Source organism: Bos mutus, chromosome 5, assembly GCF_027580195.1.
Source record: "Bos mutus isolate GX-2022 chromosome 5, NWIPB_WYAK_1.1, whole genome shotgun sequence".
NCBI lineage: Eukaryota > Metazoa > Chordata > Mammalia > Artiodactyla > Bovidae > Bos > Bos mutus.
In genome coordinates, this window is record NC_091621.1 from 63,267,045 (window position 1) to 63,292,531 (window position 25,487).

The window sequence follows — 25,487 nt, forward strand, 5'->3', positions numbered from 1 at the left end:
CTTAGAGCCCCAGAGGGTGAACCTAGAACTGTTACTCATACAGCCTCCTGCCAGTGCAGGAGGGGGTTATCCATGTCTGTGACTAGAACACTTGCTTATAAAAAAAATTATTAGAATCCAGACTCACTGTACAAGAAATTAAATATGAGATGAAAAAGTTTAAAAATGAGATGGTAAAAATTAAAGTATGTGTTTAATAGGTCTTAAAGTGGGAAAAACATTTTATTAACATAAAACCACAGGAAGAAAATCCCAGAAGGAAAACTTAAACAATTAAAAGGTGAGCTAGAACAATAAATTGACAATATGCTAGACAAGGATTACCATTTTATTATATGAAGAGCTTTTAGAAATACTAAAGAAATGAATAAACCAGAATAAAAATTGAGAGAGGGTGTCAGTAACAAAAAGTGAAAATATGTAAAGAACTACATAAAGCCACTAAAAAGAGAACAGAAGTTCATCCTGCTAACTAGGATTCAGTGAAGCCATTATTTGTCTAATACGTTCGGCGAGAGTTAAAACAATCTTAATAACGGTGTGTTCAGTTGTGTCCAACTCTTTGTGACCCCATGGATTGTAGTCTGCCCAGTTCCTCTGTCCATGGAATTTTCCAGGCAAGAATACTAAAGTGGGTGGCCATTTTCTACTCCATTAGATCTTCCTGACCCAGGGATCAAACCCTTGTCTCTAGCATCTCCAGCATTGGCAGGGGATTCTTTACCACTGGGCCACCTGGGAAGGCCAGTGAGACAACCTTAATGTTCTTGCAGGAAAATTTGGCAGCATGTTTAAAGAGCTATAAAAATTAGAGATGGGCACCCAAATTTATTTGAAAGGCTATTTAGCTTGTATGTCCCACCACACAGATCTGATTAAATAAATCATGCTGTGTTCATAATCTAATATCATACTCTGTAGCTACTAACATTTTTGTGAAAATGAAGAGGTGGATTCCCAGGTGGCTCTAGTGGTAAAGATACCGCTGCCAACTCAGGAGACGCCTGGGTCAGGAAGATCCCCTGGAGGAGGTCATGGCATCCCACTCCAGTATTCTTCTTGGGGAAATTCCTTGGACAGAGGAGGCTGGCAGGCTATGGTCTGTGGGGTTGCAGAGTTGGATATGACTGAAGCGACTTAGCATGCACACATTATATGACTAAGTCTCAAAACAAGATGCCTACAATTATAGATTTATGGGTTTAAAAAAGAAAAAAGTTCTAGTAGAGTGATCTGTATCAAAGTGATGATGGTTGTTTATTTTAAAATAAAGGGTGATTTTTATTTTCTTTTCTCTATTTTAAAGTTTTCTTATAATGTACATTAATTTTGTAATTAGAAAAAAATGTCATTTTCTGTTTAAAAAGTAACTGTAGTTTTTAGGCTGTTATTATTATTTGTTGAGTTTGCTGAAAATGAGAGTGCTGCCTCTCTAATCATGAATGTTGTTGCTCTTCAAAGACCTTGAAACTGCTGAGCCCTGAGATCTGATTGGGATCCCAGCAGGAGGTGGTATGGTTGAATTGTCCTTGCCTGAGTTGTGTCTGATAGTATCAGTGTAGAATCTGTTGGTGGGCAAGGTACTTTAAAACTGTGGAAAATGAAATTCTGTTTTCATTTTCTGTTTTTTAGAGTATTATATTTTTAGGTTCTTTACAAGTAAGATTGCTTTTTTAGTCTAACGGTGCAAATTCAGCTTTTAAATGCATGAACTCAAAGTACTTATGTTGTATGTTACCAAGTTGTTAGACAGCATAACTGATTCAGTGTGATAGATGAAATTGGTTGCTAGTTTACAAAGTTAATCAGGATGTTTCATGATTAGTCTTGAAAATTTATACATTTTAATTTACCCCACTTTTTCTGGCTTGAGGCTGTGTATGTGTGTGTGTGTATGTGTGTGTGTGTGTCTACGTGTGCACGTGCATGTTTGTAGCAGTTTACAGTCATTGTATTATAGATAGATGTGACCTTTTTCAGCTACCTAATGTGAGAACCACAGTTGTTTATTTTGCTTAGTTCGTTTTACATAAAAATGCTTATATTAATTTGATCTTATTTCAGTATTCTTTTTGCTGTGCTGTAAAGGTTCTTTTGTTAACCATTTCTTGACTTAGGAGCAGAGTGGGAAGGCTAGGAAAAGCTAGGAAGAGGTTGAGTGATGACAGAGTAGTACATGCTAGATACAGGACTAATGGAGGATGGAAAAAAGTGTATTACCAAGAGGGAGGCAGATAAAGCGGCAGTGGTGCTGGCAGGATTGGCATGGTCTGTCTGAAGAAAGCAAGTGGAATCTGTCTTTAAACTCTCCTAATACCGTTCCTGGACGTAGTAACTTTCATTTTGGGGAACACAGTCACTTATCCAAATTCGTGGTTTATAATTGTGTGATCCCAAATACAGAATTTTTTCCCCTCCCCTGGAGCTGTGTAGTTATTTCTTTTTTCCAAAAGCTTTGCTTAGATTGCTTAATTGATTTTCTTCTAAATGTGAAGGGAAATGAGCATGCTTTTAGAGCCACATTTGTATGATTTATGGTACATTGATACAATTAAGCTTACTTGGGTGTTTAGTTCTGTTGTAATTATGTTCCTTGTTGTGATTCATATGATGAAAATGTACTGCTATTCCCTAGTCTTAGCATCTTATAGAGAAGTAATTGTGCAAAAATTTACTGAAAAACTAGAACACGTGAAGAATTTGTATGGATTCCTTATATTAGGATCAGATGTGCATAGATCACAGAGACTGAGGCATTTGGAAAGAAAAATATGGTATTACATTTTGGGGCGGGATTCTGAAAATTAAGGGAACTAATATTTTTAAATCGATTTTATGAACTAATGTTTGGAGGTGAATGAATTGTTCGATTCATTTGTAAGACTCCTCACTTATGATAGGGAATAAATAAGAAAAAGGAATGTGAAGCAGTCTGTAGCTGCTGCTGCTAAGTCGCTTTAGTCGTGTCCGACTCTGCACGACCCCATAGACGGCAGCCCACCAGGCTCCCCTGTCCCTGGGATTCTCCAAGCAAGAACACTGGAGTGGGTTGCCATTTCCTTCTCCAGGCATGAAAGTGAAAAGTGAAAGTGAAGTCACTCAGTCGTGTCCAACTCAGCGACCCCAGGGACTGCAACCTACCAGGCTCCTCTGTCCGTGGGATTTTCCAGGCAAGAGTACTGGAATGGGTCGCCATTGCCTTCTCCAGTCTCTAACTAGGTTTTCCAAAAACTACATAGTAGACCACACAATTTATTCTAATTATGGAAGTGTCAAAACTTGGCTTAGGCATTTATTGTATTAAAAATTAAATAATTTTTAATGCATATGACATTTTTAAAAATTGTACTTTCTTTAGTTGAATGTGCATAGTTTCAGAAAAATAATAGCTCTGAGTGATGATTGTTGTGCTTAGGTATACCTTTACTGTCCAAGAATTCTAATTGATGTAAGTACAAAGCTCTGCTGAATATATCTCTTCTCCATATATGTAAGCACGCCAAGTTGCTTCAGTCATGTCAGACGCTTGAGACCGTATGGACTGTAACCTCCAGGCTCCTCTGTCCCTGGGATTCTCCAAGCAAGAATACTGGAGTAGGTTGCCATGTGCTCCTCCAGGAGATCCTGCTGACCCAGGGATCGAACCTGCATCTCTTCTGTCTCCCCCATTGGTCAGCAGGTTCTTTACCATTAGTGTTGCCATGGAAGCCCCTCTCCGTATACTAAAAGCATTTAAAAAGGTTATTGTGAAGAAAGAAAAAATAAGTTAATACATGTTGTGTTTAAGGTAGGCAAATGATACGTTGGTTGCTTTTTTCTGGATTCTTGAGTTCTGTGGGAATCTCCTTTTTAAAATTGGTAGTGAAAAGCTATTGTGAAATGGGTCTTCTTTAGTTATTTTGGTCTTTGAACTTACTAAATGTTTGATATTTTAAAAACCTTTTTTTGGACTGATAAAAATGTGTTTTATTAGTGAGTCAAATACCACAAATAGCTTTGCTGCCAGTGACATTTTCCAAAATGTTGAGCAACTTAAAAAAATTATTATTAACAAAAATGAAATATCTTATTCTCTGCTTTTAAAGGTTAGTTATCTTTTGGAAAAAAAATCCGCATGTAATTTAAAATCCTGAAACCTCTACCCCCAACACCCTCCCCCCACCCCCATAAAATGTGTTTCGGCTCAGGTAATTTTTGTGCTCCAAGATCACTGCAGATAGTGACTGCAGCCATGAAATTAAAAAACGCTCCTTGGAAGAATGACCAACCTAGGCAGCATATTAAAAAGCATAGACATTACTTTGCCAGCAAAAGTTCGTCTAAGTCTCAAAGCTGTGGTTTTTCCAGTAGTCATATATGGATGTGAGAGCTGGACTATAAAGAAAGCTGAGCACCAAAGAATTGATACTTTTGAACTGTGGTGTTGGAGAAAACTCTTTAGAGTCCCCTGGACTGCAAGGAGATCCAACCAGTCCATCCTAAAGGAAATCAGTCCTGAGCATTCATTGGAAGGACTGATGCTGAAGCTGAAACTCCAAAAGTTTGGCCACCTTATGTGAAAAGCTGACTCATTGGAAAAGACCCTGAGGCTGGGAAAGACTGAAGGCGGGTGGAGAACGGACGACAGAGGATGAGATGGTTGGATGGCATCACCGACTCAATGGACATGAGTTTGAGTAAACTCTGGGAGCTGGTGATGGACAGGGAGGCCTGGCGTGCTGCAGTCCATGAGGTCGCAAAGAGTTGGACATGGCTGAGTAACTGAACTGACTAAATTACAAATAGATTTTTCTTCTGCATGGCTGTTCAGTATTACAGTCTACGTTTGGATGGAATGTGAGTCAGTTCTTTCTTAGAGGGACTAATTTTTCAAATTATACATTTTTAAATTATGCAAGATATCCATTTCATGCTTCTGATCCATAAACAAGTAATATATATTTTAAAATTATCAACATGAGCAGAAATTCCTCCACAAAATTGCTTGCTTCTTAGGGAGTGGTATTGACTGAATAAGAATCATTGGCCAGAGAAACAGTCAAAGAATAGGGAATCCTTTCACCAGGCCCAAAGATATGAAAGAACTTCAAAAACAAATAGCTTCAAGTTGAGTGAAACTTACTGGAGAAAGGTCTTTTTCAAGGAGCCAACTAAGTTTCATTCTGTAGCTGAGAAAAGCAAAATGTTAATCAGGAGGAATTCCAGAGGGCACTGAAGGATGATTTAGAAGGGAGAGGAGGGACAAAGGACTGGGTCAGATTAAGGAATGTACCGGGCAGTATGGAAAGAAGAGTCTGCCAGTGTTGGGGTGAGACCTGGGGAAGTTTGGTCTGCTGTCAGTGACTGAAATAAACATGGAAATGAGACCTGATAGAATTCCTAGAAGTCCCTTTAAAATGAAAAAAAAAAAAAAGTAAAAATCTTAACATATACAGAACTACAGAGTAGATGAATCTTTATATAACTATTATCCAGCTATAACAACAGTTAGCTCTTAGCTACTCCATTTGTCCTGTAACTTCCAGTAATTTTGTGTTCTGCAAGGTGACCTAAGACCCTCACAAATAATATGAAACCAGAATTCCACTGAAAAGTGCTCACTGATATTTTCTTTTTTCTTCGTTTGAACTCTGGGTTATGGTGCAGTAAATGGATTTCATGAGTGATAAATAAGGTTATATGTGGTAGTTGGAAAATTGAGTTTGTGGTTTGTCTTTAAATGGCTTGGGCTGGAGTTCTGACTGCACCCCTCAACAACTTTGTGTCCTTCAGCCTCTTACTTAATTCTCATCCTCACATTCTTCTTATATAAAGTAGTACATAACTCTTGTACTTTTTGTGAAAATTACTTGTGTTTGAAGTACTAGCTGTCAGTGTTTAACAGCGGTCTACGCACCTAGATGATACTCAGTTACTAGTAGACGCTATTACTATTTTAAGTGACCAACCTGGAATTTGAATCTTGGTCTCTCAGATTCCAAATTCCAAATTCTTATAATTTTTTAATCTAACATAGAACTCATTTTAATACCTTCACTAACATTTCTTTCTTTGTGAAGTGAAAGTGTTAGTTACTTAGTTGTGTCCAACTCTTTGCAACCCCATAAACTGTAACCTGCCAGGCTCCTCTGTCCATGGAATTTTCCAGGCAAGAGTACTGGAGTGGGTTGCCATTTCCTTCTTCAGGGATCTTCCTGACCCAGGGATTGAACCCGTGTCTCTTGCATCACCTGCATTGGCAGGTGGGTTATTTATCACTAGCGCCCCCTGGGAAGCCTCTGTTGACCTCTTGTCCTGTACTCCTTTCTCTTTTCTAGCATCGTAAGTCTTCATACACTTGAAATGATGAAAATTTATCATCATGTATGTAAGTTGGTGCAGCCACTATGGAAAACAGTATGGAAGTTCCTCAGCAAGCTAAAAATAGAATTACCGTATGCTCCAGCAATCCTACTCCTGGGCATATATCCAGACAAAACTATAATTCGGAAAGATACATGCACCCCTATGTTCACAGGAGCCCTATTTACAATAGCCAACACATGGAAACAAAGTAAATGCCCACCAACAGACGAATCAAGAGAGAAGATGCAGGGTGTATGCACAGTGGAATACGACACCCATCAAGTCCACTCCCAGTGGAATACTACAGTCATAAAAAAGAACAAAAGAATGCCATTTGCAGCAACATGGTGGGAAAAAAAAAAAAATTATCTGTTGGTTTGAAGAAGTCTTTTTAAAAGTCCTAAGAGAGATTCTTCTTCTAATCAATATTAATTTCTTAAACTTTGGTACCCTTTACTAGATTTCTTTTATTGAGTCTGTCTCCAACCTCAGATATATCTTTTTTTTTTTTTTTTTTGCCCCTGCTGCATGGCTCGTGGGATCTTAGTTTCCCAACCAGGGATTGAATGTGGGCCCCAGAAGTGAAAGCACTGAGTCTTAACCACTGGATCGACAGGGAATTCCCGAATATATCATTTTTCATAGGACCACATTGCCTACTGTGTTGTTTAACTAGTCTTTCCACTTTTGGTCCCTGTCCCTATTAATCAGAACTCTGAATTGCTGGTACAAGTTCCTGCCCCAAGTCAGCCTTGATCATGCTTTATTTATATTCCAGGGAATTGTATCACTAGAACATCTTTCCGTGTTACGTAATGAAAAGTGCAGACTTCTAAGGCTATTTATTATCTGTATTTCTTTGTGAACAGAGCATATGCCTTTCCATTACTCGCCTCTGTCAAGAACTTTAAAGGATCTGAGATCTTAGCCTCTCACAGGCTAACAAGTTAGCCTCCTATGGGTTCATGGATCCTGGTAGAAGACACTAGTCTCCTGGGTCAGAGTCAAGAACAGTTTGTTACAGCAATAGCAGCAGCCACAATCTTATCATATTTCTTGTACCAGTTACCTAAGCCCCAGTTCCCACAGATTGAGGAGATGAGGGCCAGGTGACACCTGTACACAGTTAGCTGCATTACAGGAGGGCCCCTGAGCATTTTCTGGAATCTCAACCTACCTGTTTTTTTAATTCATCCCTTCCATTCCTTCCCCCAGCTTTCTCTCCATAACATCTTGATGTAAGACCGCGTCTCAGCAGATGCTTCTTCCATGCCCGCCCTGTGGCCCCTGTGTCTGTGAACGTGCCGCTGATTTTCTGTGTTCTCCTGTACTGTAAGCTCCAGTGACCCTTGCTTTGCACAGTGGCTTCAGTTTTTCTCTGTGCACAATATGTAAATCCTATTGCCTTTCCTGCTGTCCTGCCATTGGTATATCTCAGAGTGCCTGCAGAGAGATTATTTATTTTTTGTCTCTTATAGAACACACAAAGGCACTGTATTGGTTAAGAATGTGTTCAGTTACAAGGATTAGATGACCACCATTTCACATTGGGTGTAATGGATAGAGTTTTGTTTTCTGTTTGTGGGTTTTTTCCCGCCATGTACGAAGCCTGGAGGTAGGTAATGGCGGTGTTGCTTTCAATTTTTTAAACAGTCCTTTTTCATGCAAGCTTTTTCATATGCTCTTCCCATCATCTGAAATTCTTTTTTCTGTATTTGCAATTCCAAATTAAACTCATTTTTTAAGTTACAAGTTCTACAGAGTCTTTTGTTGGAGATTTACTCTTGAAGTGAAAATACTCACAGGTACTACTAAGGTAGAAAAAGGGCCACTATCATTGAGTTATCTATGCACATACACACATGTGCGTACACATCTTCCCATTAGATTCTGCATTCTGTGTCTGTGTGGTGTGTCTGCTGCTGCTGCTAAGTTGCTTCAGTCATGTCTGACTCTGTGAGACCCCATAGACGGCAGCCCACCAGGCTCCCCCATCCCTGGGATTCTCCAGGCAAGAACACTGGAGTGGGTTGCCATTTCCTTCTCCAATGCATGAAAGTGAAAAGTGAAAGTGAAGTCGCTCAGTCATGTCTGACTCTTAGCGACCCCATGGACCACAATCTACCAGGCTCCTCTGTCTACAGGATTTTCTAGGCAAGAGTACCGGAATGGGGTGCCATTGCCTTCTGTGTGTCTGTTATTACCCTCCAAAAAGTGCTTTAAGATACACAGTCTATGTACTTGAAGATAGAGTGATACAGAATAAATGAACCCTGGCTTTAAGCAAACCCTGTCACTAGTGGTTAGAGCCTCAAGAAAAGATGTTGACAGAGGTGTGAATGTGGAGGTTTGGGTTTTAAGTGGATAATTTAGTTTATAGGAATTAAATGCACCTGTTGTTGAAAGGAACACTTTTATTGTGTAGTTTCTGAATGCTCCATATTTCTATTTGCTATCAAATTTATCTTACGTACTTTTAATAAAAACATTTTATTAATATTATATAGAGATAAAATGAAAACTATTCTTTCTTTCAGTGCTTAGATGAATATGAAGATGACGAAGCTGGGCAGAAAGAGCGGAAACGAGAAGATGCGATTACACAACAGAACACAATGCAAAATGAGGCTGTAAGCTTGTTAGATCCAGGAAGTTCTTACCTGCTACAAGTGAGTATTTAGAAATTCTAGACTGTCACTAGCTATTTTAACAATAGTTTTTTTAAGTTACTGGTAATAATTTTTCCAATTTTATTTTAATTGCATCAGCTCCCCTGAAGTACTTTAAATGAATTTAACTATGTATTTTCCTTATGTCTAAATACCTTTTGATGTAAGCAGTATTTGGTCCTTAGATCCTGATCAATGAATATTTACTGATTAACCAAGCAGGTTTAAACAGTATCCATTGTGAGAATAACCAGGAAAAGTAATTAGCTCTTTTGCTCTTAAGTAAGGTTTAGCAGACAGTTCTGTTCTCAGCTGATATTTGCTTTAGAATTACATAGCCAGTAGAGTTGAATAACAAGTTTCTACTAAGTGAAATGTTTAAACATAATAAAACACAATATGTAGTATTGTGAATTTCCAGATACATCAGTGTTTCTGTGTAGTTATAAAATACTTTTTAAAAGAAAATTTAGGTCAGTTTCTAATTAGCTGTTATCTTGGCTTCTTGTGGCACAGAGAATTGGAAGATGTTGGCATTGGAGTACCTCAGTTTAAAGCAGATTGCTCTGCAGAATCATTCCATGCAAACTGTCATTTGGGAATGATCTGTATATATTTAATCTTAAATTAATTTGGCGATATTTTGAGATGTTAAGCTGCTCTGTTGTCTTTTCAGCGTTTTATTTTTTTTTAATGCATTTTATTATGATACCACTTTAAAAGGGGGTTTCCAAGCAGTACATGCATCTCCCTGTTTTATTGATGAAAAAAGATGAAATATAAGGTTGTCTTTTAACTTGCAGGGTTATAATAGAAGGCATTTAACTGAGAGAGGCAAAATGTTTTGAAGTGGTTTGGATATGAATGCAAAATTTCTCTTTCCTCTTCTCTTCGAGGCAGATATTGAGGTGGTGAATGGTAGAATAACACGGGTTTGTCTGTTCCCCTGTATTGCAGTTGCTACTACTAGGAGAAGTAGTACCCTATTACATTAAACTATCTTTGTATCCTTTGTGTATCACAACAAAGTTGAAATGAAACCTGTACATATTCCAGGTCAAGAAATAGGCTTACTTTGTTAGGATAGAGACAGTATAGCATTTAGATTAAGAATCTAGACCTGGTTTCAGTTCTTGATCATGTCACTTAACATCAGGCAACAACTTTTGGAAAGAGAGCTGATTTATTTCTGTTGAATGACGTCCTTACCCTTTCGAAGCTGGGGAGCTTAGTGTTTAGGTTATTCCCAGGTTTAAACCCAGATACGGAGAAGTGTCAACTGATCTGGCCTCTTGCAGTTTAACTTCTTTCCTATAGCTTTACTAGTCTCTTCCTAGATCTACCCTTCATTTCTCTCATTTTCATTTGTTTCATTAGCAATTAGGATGTGACTCACTGGTGATCGTGGTTTTAAGTATCTATTTTTCAGGCTGTGTGCTTAGGATGAAAGAGAAGCAGAGAGTCTCCCGTGGATTCCAGACTGCCACACTGAAGTGGGAATGGGAACAAGAACTCTTCTGTCTACATAGCTGGCCTCTCTCTGAGTTCCTACCTAAACTCATATTCTGTTACTCTAAGACAGGATAGATTTTATTTATAATTCCAACTTCAAAAATAGTAAATAGAAAGAAAATATTGGCATTTAAAAATACGTATTATGTATTTATGGCTGCGCTGGGTCTCCATGGCTGCATGAGGGCTTTCTCGAGTGGTGGTAAGTGGAGGCTCCTCTCTAGTTGCGGGGCAGGGGCTTCGCATTGTGGAGGCTTCTCTTGATGTAGAGCACTGGCCTGGGGTGCTCAGGCTCAGTAGTTGTGGTGAATGGACTTGGTTGTCCTGCAGCCTGTGGAATCTTCCTGGACCAGGGATTGAACCCATGTCGCCTGTATTGGCAGGCAGATTCTTAACCACTGGACCACCAAGGAAGTCTCCATTGGTTGTTTTAAGGCTTTCTTTCTTTTTTTTTTTAAACAGACCAGAGAGAAAGACTTTTGTTTCTTAGCATTGTCTATGTGGTAGCACAGTTGTCAAGAATCTACCTACAGTGCAGGAGACACAAGAGACACAGGTTCCATCCTTGGGTCAGGAAGATCCCCTGGAGGAGGAAATGGCAACCCATTCTAGGATTCTTACCTGGGAAATCCCATGGGCAGAAGAACCTGGCAGGCTACAGTCCATGGGGTCACCAAGAGTCCCACACAGCTGAGCACACAGGGCACATGTGAATCTTTGCCATTCAGTGAAACAGATTTTTTGAAATGAAGAATGAAATGGGAACATGGATTTGGGGTAATAGTATGCTTTATGAAAGGTTAGAGTATTTTAAGTTTCTGTTTGGCTTTTTTCAAGTAATATGGAATAGTAGTAATAAAATATGAGCCTTTAAATTTTTTTCTTTCATTTTTACCTATAATTTTACACATTTTAACCATGTTTTTCCCTAGGTAGTCATGCCTAATCCTGTCAGTTTTTAAAGTAATATATTAAATCTCTGATTAAATAATACAGGATCAATGGAAAATATGAAAGATAGGAAAGTACCTTTCTTTTTGTATTTTTAAAATTGTTTATTAAATTTTAAACATTAGGCTTAATTAATTTAAAAGGAAACATATGTCACATGCTAAAAAATGCAAAAAGCATAGAAAGGAAAAAAATAGTAAAAAGTCTCTCCCACCTACCTGGTTACCTTCTTTGGAGGCGACTAGTGCTTTCTTTTGGAGAAGGAACTGGCAACCCACTCCAGTGTTCTTGCCTGGAGAATCCCAGGGACGGGGGAGCCTGGTGGGCTGCTGTCTCTGGGGTCGCACAGAGTCGGACACGACTGAAGCGACTTAGCAGCAGCAGCAGCAGCAGCAGTGCTTTCTTTTCTTGTACATTCTTCTCAAGGCAGTGTGTGTGTATAATATACATATTCCTAATTTTAGGCGCACTCTTGCAGCTTGTTCTTTTCATTTAATATTGTGGAGAGACTTCTGCGATAGTACATAAAGAGCTTCCTTATTATCTTTTTTTGTAACCACAGAATATTCTGTTTTATAGATGTATCATAATTTTTCTGACTTGATCATTTAGTTGAAACATGTACGTTTTTGATGCTACAAACAATGTAGTGGTAAAAACCTTTCAATATGTAAGCAACTTACAGTCTTCTGTATATGTGTGTATAAATCAGTAGGATAAAACCCTAGCACTGGAATCTCTGAGTGAAAAGGAATACATGTTTGTAATTTTGATGATATTGCCAAAATTCTCTTTGTAGGTGTTAGAGCATGAACATTTTTTTCATGTTATTCAAATCTCTTTATATATTATTTTCACTGGCATAGAATTTTTTTTTAATGTGAATAGTAGTTGACACAAATTTCCCATTAATAGGATTCCTCAGTGGTTAAACATTTTTGCTATTATAAGTACTACTGAAAGTAATATCTGTGTAAATTGAACTTGTTTTGAATTATTTTCTTTGGCCAGATTACCAGAGATAAACTTATTGGGTCAAAGGTCATAACAATTTTTAAAAATTATGTATTAGCTGTCCCTCATGACTTGCGGGATTTTAGTTCCCCACCAGGGATTGAACTGGTTCTTCTTGCAGTGGAAGCACAAAATCCTAATTACTGGACCACCAGTGAAAGTGGAACTTGCTCAGTCGTGTCCAACTCTGCAACACCATGGACTATACAGTCCCTGGAATTCTCCAGGCCAGAATATTGCAGTGGGTAGCCTTTCCCTTCTCCAGGGGATCTTCCCAACCCAGGGATTGAACCCAGGTCTCCCGCATTGCAGGTGGATTCTTTACCAGCTGAATCACAAGGGACCCCCAAGGAATTCCCTATAATTCATATTTAAGACTAAAAATTTCTCAACATATTGCCTAAATTACTTATAAAGAAAAGTTTATCAGTTTATGTAATCAATAGCATTTTATGAGAGGGCATTTATGAATTTTATTTTACTTCTTTCTTTGATTCATTTATTGATTTTCCTCTTAAAACATTCTCAGGCTAACTGAAAAGTTACAAGTACTGTGTAGAGAATTTTTTTCCCCTTAAAATGTTTGAGACTAAGTTGCTACCTTGATGCCTTATTACCCCCAATACTTCCCTGTGTGTTTTCTGCAATGAAGATCTCCTGCATAACTGCAACATAGCTCTTCAAGATAGAAAATTAAAATTGACATTGACACATTTTTTTACCATCTAGTTTCTTCAGATACCATCAAGTTTCACCAATTGTCCCAATCATTTCCTAAATTATAGCAAAGGGTCTAGTTCAGAATCACATATTCTGTTTAGTTGCTGTATCTCCTTAGTTTCTAGTTTGATCCATCTTTCTTTAGCTTTCTTAATCTTAACACTTTTTAAGACTATAGGTCATTTATTTTTGTCAAATGACCTTCAGTTTGGGTTATCTACTATTTACTTCTGATGAGATTCATGTTGTGTATATCACAGAACTGATGCCGTGTTTTTCTCAGTGTGTAGTCCATCAGGTGACACATGGTTTTAATGTGTTCCGTTGCTGCTGCTGATCACTTTGGTCATGTGATTAAGGTAGTGTTTGCCAGGCTTCCCTGCTGCTGCTTAATAAGTGCTTTGTGGCTAAGTCCTCTGAGCCATGTAGATGACTTTGTCTCCATCAAACTCTCTATTCTCTGCACCCATTTGTGATCTATTTATGTCTGTATATCTGTATCAACTCACTACTCGCCATTTTATCTGATGGGTTTTACCCATTTGTATTAGCTTGATTGCCACAAATTTGGTATCTTAAAACGCCACAAATTTGGTAGCTTAAAACAACACAAGTTTATCAACTTACAGTGTTTTTAGTTGGCAGTCTCATTGGACTGGTAAAACTGTGGATCGAAATCAAAGGGTAAAATCAGGACTGCATTCCTTTTTGGATGCTATAGGAGAGAATCCATTTCCTTGCCTCTTCCAGCTCTTAGCAGCTACCTGAATTCCTTGTCCCTCTTCCTTCTTCAAAGTCAAAATTGTAACTTTTCTGCTTTGCTCTATTTCCCTCTGACTTCCTGCCTCTTTCTTCCACTTTGAGTGACCATTGTGATTACAATGGGCCCATTAGATAACGCAGTACAATCTCCCTATTTAAGGTCATTGATTAGCTACCTTAATTTCCCTTTGCTGTGTAACCTAATATGTTCGAAGGTTTTAGAAATTAAGATGTGAACATCTTTGAGGGTCATTAGTCTACCTTGTTGTTCAGTTGCTAAGTCGTGTCTGACTCCTTGCAGCCCCATGAACTGCAGCACACCAGGCTTCCCTGTCTTTCACTATCTCCCTGAGTTTGCTCTACCACAGCATCACTGTTTGTTTATTTTAATATTCACAGTATCCCAGATTTGGCCCGTGGGAGCCCCTGTAACCTTTTGTATTGTTTGCTGCATCTCCGTCTTAGAATACTTCTTTGTTTTCTGGTGTAATAAGGTATTGCAGACTCATCTGGAGCTTTCTTACTCCAGCCTTGAAAGCAGCTGTGTCTCTAAGGAGCCCTGATTCCTTTTATTGAAAATGATAGTATGAAGCCAAGGTCTGGGCTGTAGTTGTGTTCATGTTGTTGAGGTGTCACTGTTCCTAGTCCCGCTCTATGTACAGACCTACTTTGTGTGTCTATATGCGCATACATACGTATGCATCTGTTTGCTGCTTACTTAGCTGTCTAGCTAGCTACATCTATTTATGCAGATATTAAAACTAATTTATACCAGTATGGCCAATTGTAATCTGATATCGCAAGGCTTAGTCTAGTATTTGTAACTCCCTTTTCTGACATTGGGTAACCTGTTTCACATTATTCTTAATATGTTTTCTTATTTATTCAGTTCCCCTGTATGTAACCTCTCTCCCATTGTCACTCCTTCCTCACGCTGATGCTTTCCTCACCGCAAATGGGTTCTGACGTCACACATTGGCTTTGCCTTCTGCATGAACACTCTTCACTTTCTTCAGGCTTGGCCATTCCCTTGTGAGGCTGCAGATACCCTCTTTCCCTGCTTGGTTCTGACTCCTCATCGCAGGTCGCTCCCCCTGTGGATCCCCTGCCACCTGCTTTGCTCCTGCCGTCCCGTGAGGGCTGCTCTTCCCTCAGGTCTTTCTTTGCCCTGCGCAGACTGAGACCTCATGCTGGATTACTCCTCCCTGGGGTGCCTTATCAACCTGACTGGGTTTTCACCCACTCAGGCCAGGCTACCACTCTGTGGATGCTCTCTTCATCCTATTTATTGTGGCTCTAGCACATCTCCCCTGCTCATTCCCTACAGAGATCCTCTCCACACCCTGCACAGGCTGTGAATTCTCCATGCCAGGCCGCCTCTTCGGGGGAATACCTTCTTTACCCTTATGGGCAAAACCCCCATTTTGGGCCACCCTCCTCCGTGGATGACCATCATGCCCTCACACTCTGTTTGGGGCTCTCAGTATCCCTTCATGGGGCTCCCTTTCTGACCTCTCCTCAGGCCTGATATCCTGACTTCCCTTTCCTGCATTGTCCACCTCTCATCGTTGTGCTCAGGCTCTGATTTCTTATACCAGGCCAAGTTCCCCCGCTGTATGTACATTATGTTCGGTTTTCTTATTTTCATTTTTAAGTTATTTTATCAGTTATACCTTATAGATGTTCCATTCTTCATTCATCTTCAACTTTGTATCTTTAGTATCAATACATTGTGTATACCAGTATAGGTATTTTAATTTACTCCTGAAAGTCGGTTAACGTGGTATACCATAGTCTTATTGAGGGCTCAAATAAATTTGAATAACTTGAGTATTATTTTACTATATTCTACTGGGCCTGAATTTGTCTAATCTTATTTCACATTTGCTTTTATATTTGTTCATACTTTACAAGTTGTGATCTCCCATTGCACCTGTAAAGACAAAGTTCGTAGGATTTCCTTATTGAGCATTGTAAGCTTGAATGAAGCAGAATGTTTTATTTAAACTTACATAAACCAATTTGCTTTGCCAACATTTTCTAAGCTCTACATAGATCTTTCTCCTTTCCTTTTGTAATATAAACCATCCCATTGCAAGGAAGATTATTTTAGGAAAAGTATATTTTAAATCAGTAGTATAATAGACTTTGGAGTTATTGAAGGTCTAATTACATCGTCTTTGAAACTTTAAAGACCAGTATAATCTTAACATTTGTATTTTTTATAAGCAGTTTCAGTGATACTGAAAGTGTTTCTTCTCCCTCGCCCCTACATTTAGACTAAAATTGTCAACTTTTTAACAGTTATAGTAATTGTTATCACTGTTTGCTCAGAAGTCTTTGTGGTCCCTGAAATACAGAGGCTTATAGTTATATTTGTATAGAATTGTGTATTAATACATAGAAGCGTCAAGCATTTTCCTCCTCAAAATTGTAAGGGACTGTTCAGTTCTGTTGCTCAGTCGTGTCCGACTCTGTGACCCCATGAATTGCAGCACACCAGGCCTCCCTGTCCATCACCAACTCCCGGAGTTCACCCAGACTCACGTCCATTGAGTCAGTGATGCCATCCAGCCATCTCATCCTCTGTCGTCCCCTTCTCCTCCTGCCCCCAATCCCTCCCAGCATCAGAGTCTTTTCCAGTGAGTCAGCTCTTCTCATGAGGTGTCCAAAGTACTGGAGTTTCAGCTTTAGCATCATTCCTTCCAAAGAAATCCCAGGGCTGATCTCCTTCAGAATGGACTGGTTGGATCTCCTTGCAGTCCAAGGAGACTCTTGAGAGTCTTCAACACCACAGTTCAAAAGCATCAATTCTTCGGCACTCAGCCTTCTTCACAGTCCAACTCTCACATCCATACATGACCACTGGAAAAACCATAGCCTTGACTAGACGGACCTTTGTTGGCAAAGTAGTGTCTCTGCTTTTGAATATGCTATCTAGGTTGGTCATAACTTTCCTTCTAAGGAGTAAATGTCACTGCACTATAGGTGTTGAATTTTTTTTCCCTTCTAATATTTCAGTTTTGTCTTTTTGTCAGGGTGTAAAGATGGCTTTAAACTCCCATCTCCTACATATGAGTTTTGAATACACTTGAGAAGCAGGCTGCCACCCCTCCCAATCTCTGCTGACACTAATGTAGTCTGTCTGATTTGAGGAACATTTGGTTGTTAAGCAATGAAATTTGGTTACCAGAGTCACTGTGAAATAATATTTAGCTACAAAATGTATAATCTAATAAAAACAGTTTTCAAATCTGGCCAGTAAGCAATAAGCTGAGGAGTGTTGGTCTGCTTTAGAATCTTAACTTGAATATAAGTTGTATAGAAATAGACTTAAATCTGATTGTTAACGTATCTTGGACTTGAGCATGGAGTGGTTTGGTCAAGTATGTCTGAGTTTATAATTTTATCAGTTGTACCAGACGAGTTGTACAGAAAATACTGTAAAACTTGAGATATGTTTTAAGTGACTGTGTGCTCAGTCGCTCAGATATGTCTGACTCTTTGCAATCCCATGGACTATAGCCCGCCAGGCTCTGCTGCCCATGGAATTTTTCCAGGCAAGAATAATGAAATGGATTGCCATTTCCTACTCCAGAGGATCTTCCCTACCCAGGGATTGAACCCGCATCTCCTGCATTGGCAGGCGGATTCTTTACCACTGTGCCACCTGGGAAGTGCCTTTTAAGTGACTAGTTGTTTTTTAAAAAGCTGTAAGAAATGTAAAAAATTAGTAGCATACAACTTCTTCTTATTAATAGTACACTTCAATGGTGCTTTTAAGTCATTTATAGGTAGGTCAGTGTAACAGTAGTATCATGCTACTTACTGTAGTGCAGTGTTGCTAAAAACATCCTGCATTTCACATTTCTGTACAGATTAAAATTCTAATCTAAATGTGTATTAGTCTCTAGTTCTACCATGTAAGGGGAAAATGCCTACATGAAGCCTCAAATATTTTTTATTGCCAGGTTTCTATACCATTACAGTCAATATATCAGCTACACACAAATCCGTAAATGTAACAGAGGCTCTTATCATTTAGCAGTTATGCTAATTTCATTGCAGTAAGAAGTAGTCTGGATAATCAGGCTGTGTCATTTTTTGAAATATTTCAGTTATAACCAAAATCAGAGAGGTGTTTATGTTTTGGACCTTACTGTGTCATTAGCATCTTTTCTAGTGCATATTTAATTTAGATGGACATCCTTTAAGGTCTGTGCCTAAAGTTTTAGTTCATATATAATAAGATTAGGGAATATTATGAAAGAAAACCTTGATAAAATATTAGTTGGAATACTGCTTATAAAACTTAAGGGGAAAAGTTGCATTTGAAATCATTACTTTGAGTGCATACACATAACTTTAGTATTTCTTTCTGCTTTATCTAAATACTAGGATTAAACATTTTAATCTAGTTACTGTGGTTTAAAAAATAGTTTTAAAAAACTAGATTTTATAAAGTATATTCTTTGTTATTCACTTAGAGCTATCATATTTTTGTAAATAGGAGCTCTGTTTTACATGTTTGGTGTTAGAGTACAAAGATTCATCTGTCTTATCTTTAGGGTCTCATAGTTTAATGACAGGTAGATAAGAAACTGTTTAAAGTTGACTTGCTAGGCTTTTGTTATTGTCCCTGCTATGAGATCAGTTGGTGCCCAGAGGAGGGTAAAATGTCTTTGAACCAACTGTCGGACCAAGGCTCCTCCAGGGGTGATCCTATTAAAGGGCCAGGCCCACACACATGGGCACTTCTTGTATCGTATCACCTGGTTACTTTCGAAAACTTTTTAATTCCAAGGTGGTGCTTTTTCTATAACTGTAGATTACCAGGGAAGTTATTTCTATAGGTTGTCAATATATATTTATTGCATACTGTTTATACTGAGGTTTTGGGGGAGAAAGAAAGGTGAGAGACCCCTGCTGCCCCTTTATCACATTACTTAAAAATGCCATAAAGTCATATTTAAATAAGCGATGTAGGCTGTTGTGGTGTGTGCTGTGTGTGCTCAGTCGTGTCTAACTCTCTGTGACTCCATGGACTGGAGCCCACTAGGCTCCTCTGTCCATGGAATTTCCCAGGCAAGCATACTGGAGTGGGATGCCATTTGCTAGTAGGCTGCAGTAATGGGACTTTATTGATTTGGAGGAATTAAGTCAGATTCATTAAAGTTCTGCTCAGAAAATTCAGTAAAGATTCTTCCACATCCTAGGTTTTTTTAAAAAAACCTTCACTGTTAATTTTAAATTATTCACCTGTTGTAAAAGAGTTTTGCTAATTGTTTTTATCACTTCCATCATTTAATCCTCACAACAACCTGGTAAAGTAGACATTGTTTTTATTCCTATTTTAGAGATGAAGAAACTGAGACTAATGGAAGTTAAATAACTTGCCACAGTCTCACAGCTACTGGGTAGCCTGTCTGGTTGGAACTTGAATCTAAGTCTTAGTCATAACTGTATGACTTTTCTATCTTGTTTTTCCACATTGATACATTCTTTACCATGTAGTATTTGCTGTTTTAGGCTGGAATCTGATCATCTTATGGGCTTCCCTAGTAGCTCACATGGTAAAGAATCTGCCTGCAATGCAAGAGATCAGGATTTGATCCCTGGGTCTGGAAGATGTCCTGCAGAAGGGAATGCCTACCCACTCCAGTATTCTTGCCTGGAAATTCCATGGACAGAGGAATCTGGTTGGCTGCAGTCCATGGGCTTGCAGAGTCAAAGACTTACTTATTTAAAAAATTAAAAAAAAAATTATAGGAGTATAGTTGATTTGTAATCTGTTAATTAAGACTTATCATTTAGTTTTGACTATGTGTTAGTTGCTCAGTCGTGTCCATCTCTTTGCTACCCCATGGATTGTAGTCCGCCAGGCTCCTCCATCAATTTGATTTTCCATGGGGTTGTGAAAGAGTCCATGGGGTTGTGAAAGAGTCGGACATGACTTAGCAACTAAATAGCAATAACAATAGTTTTCTCACCCCAGAGCTTAATATTAACTTACAGCTATCTTTTTTGGGGGGAGGTCTAGCTTAGAATCAGCATAAAAAATATTTTCTCACCTTTTATTTTTAGCTATTTTAAAAAATAAGCATTAATCATTATATGTCTGTGGTGAATTGTACCCCTCCCTCCTTTTTTTTTAAACTGAGGGCATAGAAAACACTAGAAGGGGGATATGTTGTGTTTTTTAATGCTCGACTTCCAAAAAGGTTTAGATTGGTTGATGAATGATAACCCTTTAAAATATTTTTCTAAGCTTTTAAAATGTTTCCAAATTAAAGATATAATCTTTAAACAGTGATTGGTTTTGTCTGAAAAATCAAATGTAGGATATTGTTTTGTTTGATTGGCAATGTGAATTTTTAAAAGTAATGGTAATTGTTCCAACATTCTCTATCAATTGTTTTCTATAACCTGGAATTGTGTGTGCTTTTACACATACCCAAACTGATATGTTGTTATTTTTACTTTACAGGAGCCATCTAGAACAGTTTCAGGCAGATACAAAAGGTAAGAATCCTTAAGTTAAGACTAAGAACATATTGTAGACATATGTGTAATGTCAGAAACCTTAATTATCCTCTTAAAAAGAAACTGCATTGTAGGCAGACCACAACTTATTCTCACATACTCTGCAGTCTGAAAACTGCACACAGCATGGATTTGTAAAGGTTTGATGAACTTAGCAAAAGAAACTTAGAGTCATTTTCACTTGTGTATTTAAACACTGAAAAGATAAGTATAAACCCTGTACTAGTCAGCTTGGAATGCCATAACAAAATGCCATAGACAGGATGGCTAAAATAGAAATTTATTTTCTCACAGTTCTGGAGGCTGTGAAGTCCAAAATCAGTCAGAGTGCCAGCATGGTCTGGTTCTCATGAGGGTTCTCTTCCTGACTCTCAGAGAACTGCCTGCTCACTGTGACCTCATGTGATGGAGAGAGTGGGTAATTTGGTCCGATTCTGTTGGTGAAGGCCTGCCTGCCAGTTGCAGACTTAACAGCTCGCCACTGTGTCCTCACGTAGTGGGAGGGGCTAGAGAGCTCTGCGGTGGCAGTGCTCTTATACACGTGCAGAAGGGCTCCAACTTTGTGACCTAGGCACCTCCCGCAGCCTCACCTCCCAGTGCCCTTACGTTGGACATTAGGGTTTCAGAATAAGAATTTGGAGGGACGCAAGCATTCAAACCATAGCAAGTCCATAGTACCACCTATTCACAATTAAATAATGCTTTTTACCAGAAAATGTGTTTGAGTGTATGTGCTTATGTATAGGAGGAAGAATGTTTGAGTGTGTGTGCTTATGTATAGGAGGAAGATCAGAATTAAGTATGAGAAGTTGTTTAACAGAGATGGCTGAAGTAGTGGTGTCCTTCCCTGTTGAAGCCATAAAGTTGCAGAAGATGTGGTCATCATGCTTGTGCTAATAATTATAGTATAATGGTAAATCTTATCAAGTCTTATAATGTCCAGGGTACTTTATGGAGATCTCATTCAATTCTTGCAACAGTTATCTTATAAGGAAGGTACTGTTGGTAAAATATTTACTTTTACTTTGTAGGTGAGGGAAATGAGACAAAGAGGTAGAATGATTTCACTGTGGTTATAGAACTAGTCAGTATGAGTCCAGATTTGAACTCAGGCAACCTGACTCCAGCACCCACATGCCTGTGCAAGACCATCTACTTAGATTTATATGTATAAAACCTCTGTTTTCCTCTGTTTTATGTTAAGTTTAAAATATATGGTTAAAAGTTGTGGTTGTTATAGTGTATATAAATAAAATATTGATTAAGAAGAGCTGTTATTTTATTATTAAGTTATTAAATAGAAAAGATTTAAATGTTTACTAATAAAACAATGTTTAAGAAGGCTAAGGTTATCAAGGACTAAGTAAATCTGACATGTTTGCCACTGCTGCTGCTTTTTATTTTAATTTCTGAGTAATTTTGATATAGGTATAATGAAACCTGTGATTCCTTTCAACTTCTAACATGTAAGCATTTTTTGGTAATTTTTACTTAGCATGACTAGTTTAAACTGGAAAGAATCTTTTTTTGTTTACTAGCAAGCATTGTCAATCAAAAAGCTTTGATTTGGCCCATTTGCAGGCCACATTCTCAAACCAAAGTATTTTTATCAGTTTTTGTTTTGGGAAATAAAAATGAACTTCAGTAACTTACCACATTTGTTGTATCATTCATACACATTTAGTTCTTAAGTCAGTTCAGTTCAGTTCAGTCGCTCAGTCATGTCCGACTCTTTGCGACCCCATGAATCGCAGCACGCCAGGCCTCCCTATCCACCAACTCCCGGAGTTCACTCAGACTCATGTCCATCGAGTCAGTGATGCCATCCAGCCATCTCATCCTCTGTTGTCCCCTTCTCCTCCTGCCCTCAGTCCTTCCCAGCATCAGAGTCTTTTCCAATGAGTCAACTCTTCGCATGATACACCTTAAATTATAATTGGCACTTTTCAGATTTGCATTCTTTACTTAGGGTCATTAGGGGAATAATTTCCTTACAGATCTTCATCAAAAGCTTTATTTATCATTGATCATTTATTTACCATTTATCATTGTGTTAAATCAGGAAGACAATTGATTTCACAGGGTGTATGTTTTTATTTTTAAGCTTTTTAGACCATTATTTTACTTGTGACCTGTTCGTACACTTGTTGCTTCTTTTATTTTCATAGCCTAGAACATGTGGTTTGTTACGTTTCAACTCTTAAAGGTTTAGCTATGTTTAGTACTACTAAAAAAGTTTTTTTAAGTTACTAATTATTATTCACAAACTCATTGCGACTCAGACACAAGATAAAAAACAAACAAAATCTAGATCTGAACTTATCAATGCCTTATCTAGAGGAATTTGTTGTATTGTATATCAACAGTTAATTACATTCATTAACCTGTCAACAAGTTGCAACAAAGATTGGAGAATGTATATTTCTTGGAGAGGGTGTCTGCTGATTAATGGGGATGAAAAAAAGGAGGAATGGGCTAAAGGATGGATATTTGGCATTATATGTTAGAAAATATTTTCAGTAAACCAAATAACTTACACATATGGCTACACAAACTTAAAAAGTCATCAGAGGATATAGCCATCCACAAGATCAGTTTGTGTGTTCTTATAAATTATGAATTAAATATTAATTTTTTATTACAGTTATCAAGGATGCATTGAATTTGTTAAGCAGTGACTCTATGTAAATGAGAAGAGTAAATGACTCTTCTCATTTATGTAGAACATTTCTTAAATATTCACTGAACTCCTTTTTATAAAGCATGTTTAAATGGGGCTTCCCTGGTGATCTAGTGGTTGAGGCTTTGCGCTCCCAGTGCAGGTCCGATCCCTGAGCAGGGAACTAGATCCCACGTGCCACAACTAAGAGTTTGTATGCTGCAGCTAAAGGCTCCGCATGCCACAGCAGAGGGTGCAGATCCCTGTGTGCTGCAAGTAAAACCCGACACAGCCAAGGACATAAATATTGTTTTAAAAAAAACAACTATGTTTCAATAACTTTGGAAAATTATTTGGGGGTGGGGGTCATAAAGTTTCTGAAACTTAAGGTTTAGGAAGGGTGGACCAGTGGTCATGTATTTGTGGGGGTTTTTTCTCCCCAATGTGTAATTTTCATAATAGAATGTTTCCTTAGTTAAGTTTATAGTTATCTCTTTAAGGTAATTTACTGTATTTAACATATAAGAAAAGAACATGTATGATAGCCCCTAACAGAAAAACTGAAATTTGTAACAATGAAATAGCATATATGCTGTAATATATTAATGTAAAGTTACAATATGGACATTAAACTGATGTTGTAGAAAACATTACCTATAAGAATTAATAATTATTGGAAAATTATTACCTATTTATATTAAACAAGTGGAGGGAGAGCATATAACAAAGGGTATGATAATAAAACAGTGTCTCATATAAAGTGTTCTAAACTTGAACTCTGTTGACAAGCTGCTAAATTTCTATGTAAAAGAATATCATGCTTATTTCGGAGAAGAGCTATATTTTTCACCAGATTTTCAAAGGGATCTGCAATCCAAAAAGGTTATGAACTACTAATAATTGATATATTGTGGAATTGTGGCTCAGCTGGTAAAGAATCCACCTGCAATACAGGAGACCTGGGTTCGATCCCTTGGTTGGGAAGATCCCCTGGAGAAGGGAAAGGCTACCCACTCCGGTAGTCTGACCTGGAGAATTCCATGGACTGTATAGTTCATGGGGTTGCAAAGAGTTGGACACAACTGAGCGACTTTCACTTTCATAACATCTGTTGTCTCTGGGTTATTGGGGTTACTGGAGAGATTGATCATGTTATCTGTTTCCCACAGTGAATGTGTACCATAACTCTCATAGAGTCTGAGAAATGACTTTTGTATTCAATTGTTGCTCTGTTTATGTGTGTGTGTTTAAAGGGAGAGAGAAAGCCTACCCAGCGGGTGGGGCTATTTGGGACAGGGACTGCAGTGGTGGAGTACAGTCAGGCAGAGAGCATATTGAGAATGCGGAGGTCAGGCTGGTGCTTGTTGGTTATTTAATTAAGGATCTTACAGTTTATCCAGTACTCCTGAATATTTGATATCCTTTCTAAAGGAGGATTTTACTCAGGAGTCTTGTGTTACTTCTAATTGTGAAACTTTAAAGTATCTTATTTTATTGTTGGCCCACACAAGGGCCAACAAGTTCCAAAGCAAGATATACCATGCAAATTCTCTAGCAACATAGGAACACAGCCCTGAGCTCCAATATACAGGCTGTCCAAAGTTACTACAAAACCATAGACATCGCATAACTCATTACTGGACACTTCATTGCACTCCAGAGAGAAGAAATCCAGCTCCACCCACCAGAACACCGACACAAGCTTCCCTAACCAAGAAACCTTGACAAGCCACCTGTACAAACCCACCCACAGTGAGGAAACTCCACAATAAAGAGAACTCCACAAACTGCCAGAATACAGAAAGGACACCCCAAACTCAGCAATATAAACAAGATGAAGAGACAGAGGAATATTCAGCAGGTAAAGGAACAGGATAAATGCCCACCAAACCAAACAAAAGAGGAAGAGATAGGGAATCTACCTGATAAAGAATTCCAAATAATGATAGTGAAAATGATCTAAAATCTTGAAATCAAAATGGAATCACAGATAAATAGCCTGGAGACAAAGATTGAGAAGATGCAGGAAAGGTTTAATAAGGACCTAGAAGAAATAAAAAAGAGTCAATATATAATGAATAATGCAATAAATGAGATCAAAATCACTCTGGAGGCAACAAATAGTAGAATAACAGAGGCAGAAGATAGGATTAGTGAATTAGAAGATAGAATGGTAGAAATAAATGAATCAGAGAGGAAAAAAGAAAAACTAATTAAAAGAAATGAGGACAATCTCAGAGACCTCCAGGACAATATTAAACGCTCCAACATTCGAATCATAGGAGTCCCAGAAGAAGACAAAAAGAAAGACC

General features: G+C 38.2%; 1 protein-coding gene across 1 annotated transcript in view; it reads left to right on the top strand.

Annotated features, from left to right (window-relative positions):
* PAWR (pro-apoptotic WT1 regulator) overlaps positions 1 to 25,487 on the top strand; it is a 128,303-nt gene that overhangs the window by 72,653 nt on the left and 30,163 nt on the right. The window contains exons 3-4 of the mRNA XM_070370973.1: positions 8,883 to 9,014; positions 20,461 to 20,495. Coding sequence (XP_070227074.1) covers positions 8,883 to 9,014; positions 20,461 to 20,495 — 167 coding nt within the window. The remainder of the gene's footprint in view (positions 1 to 8,882; positions 9,015 to 20,460; positions 20,496 to 25,487) is intronic.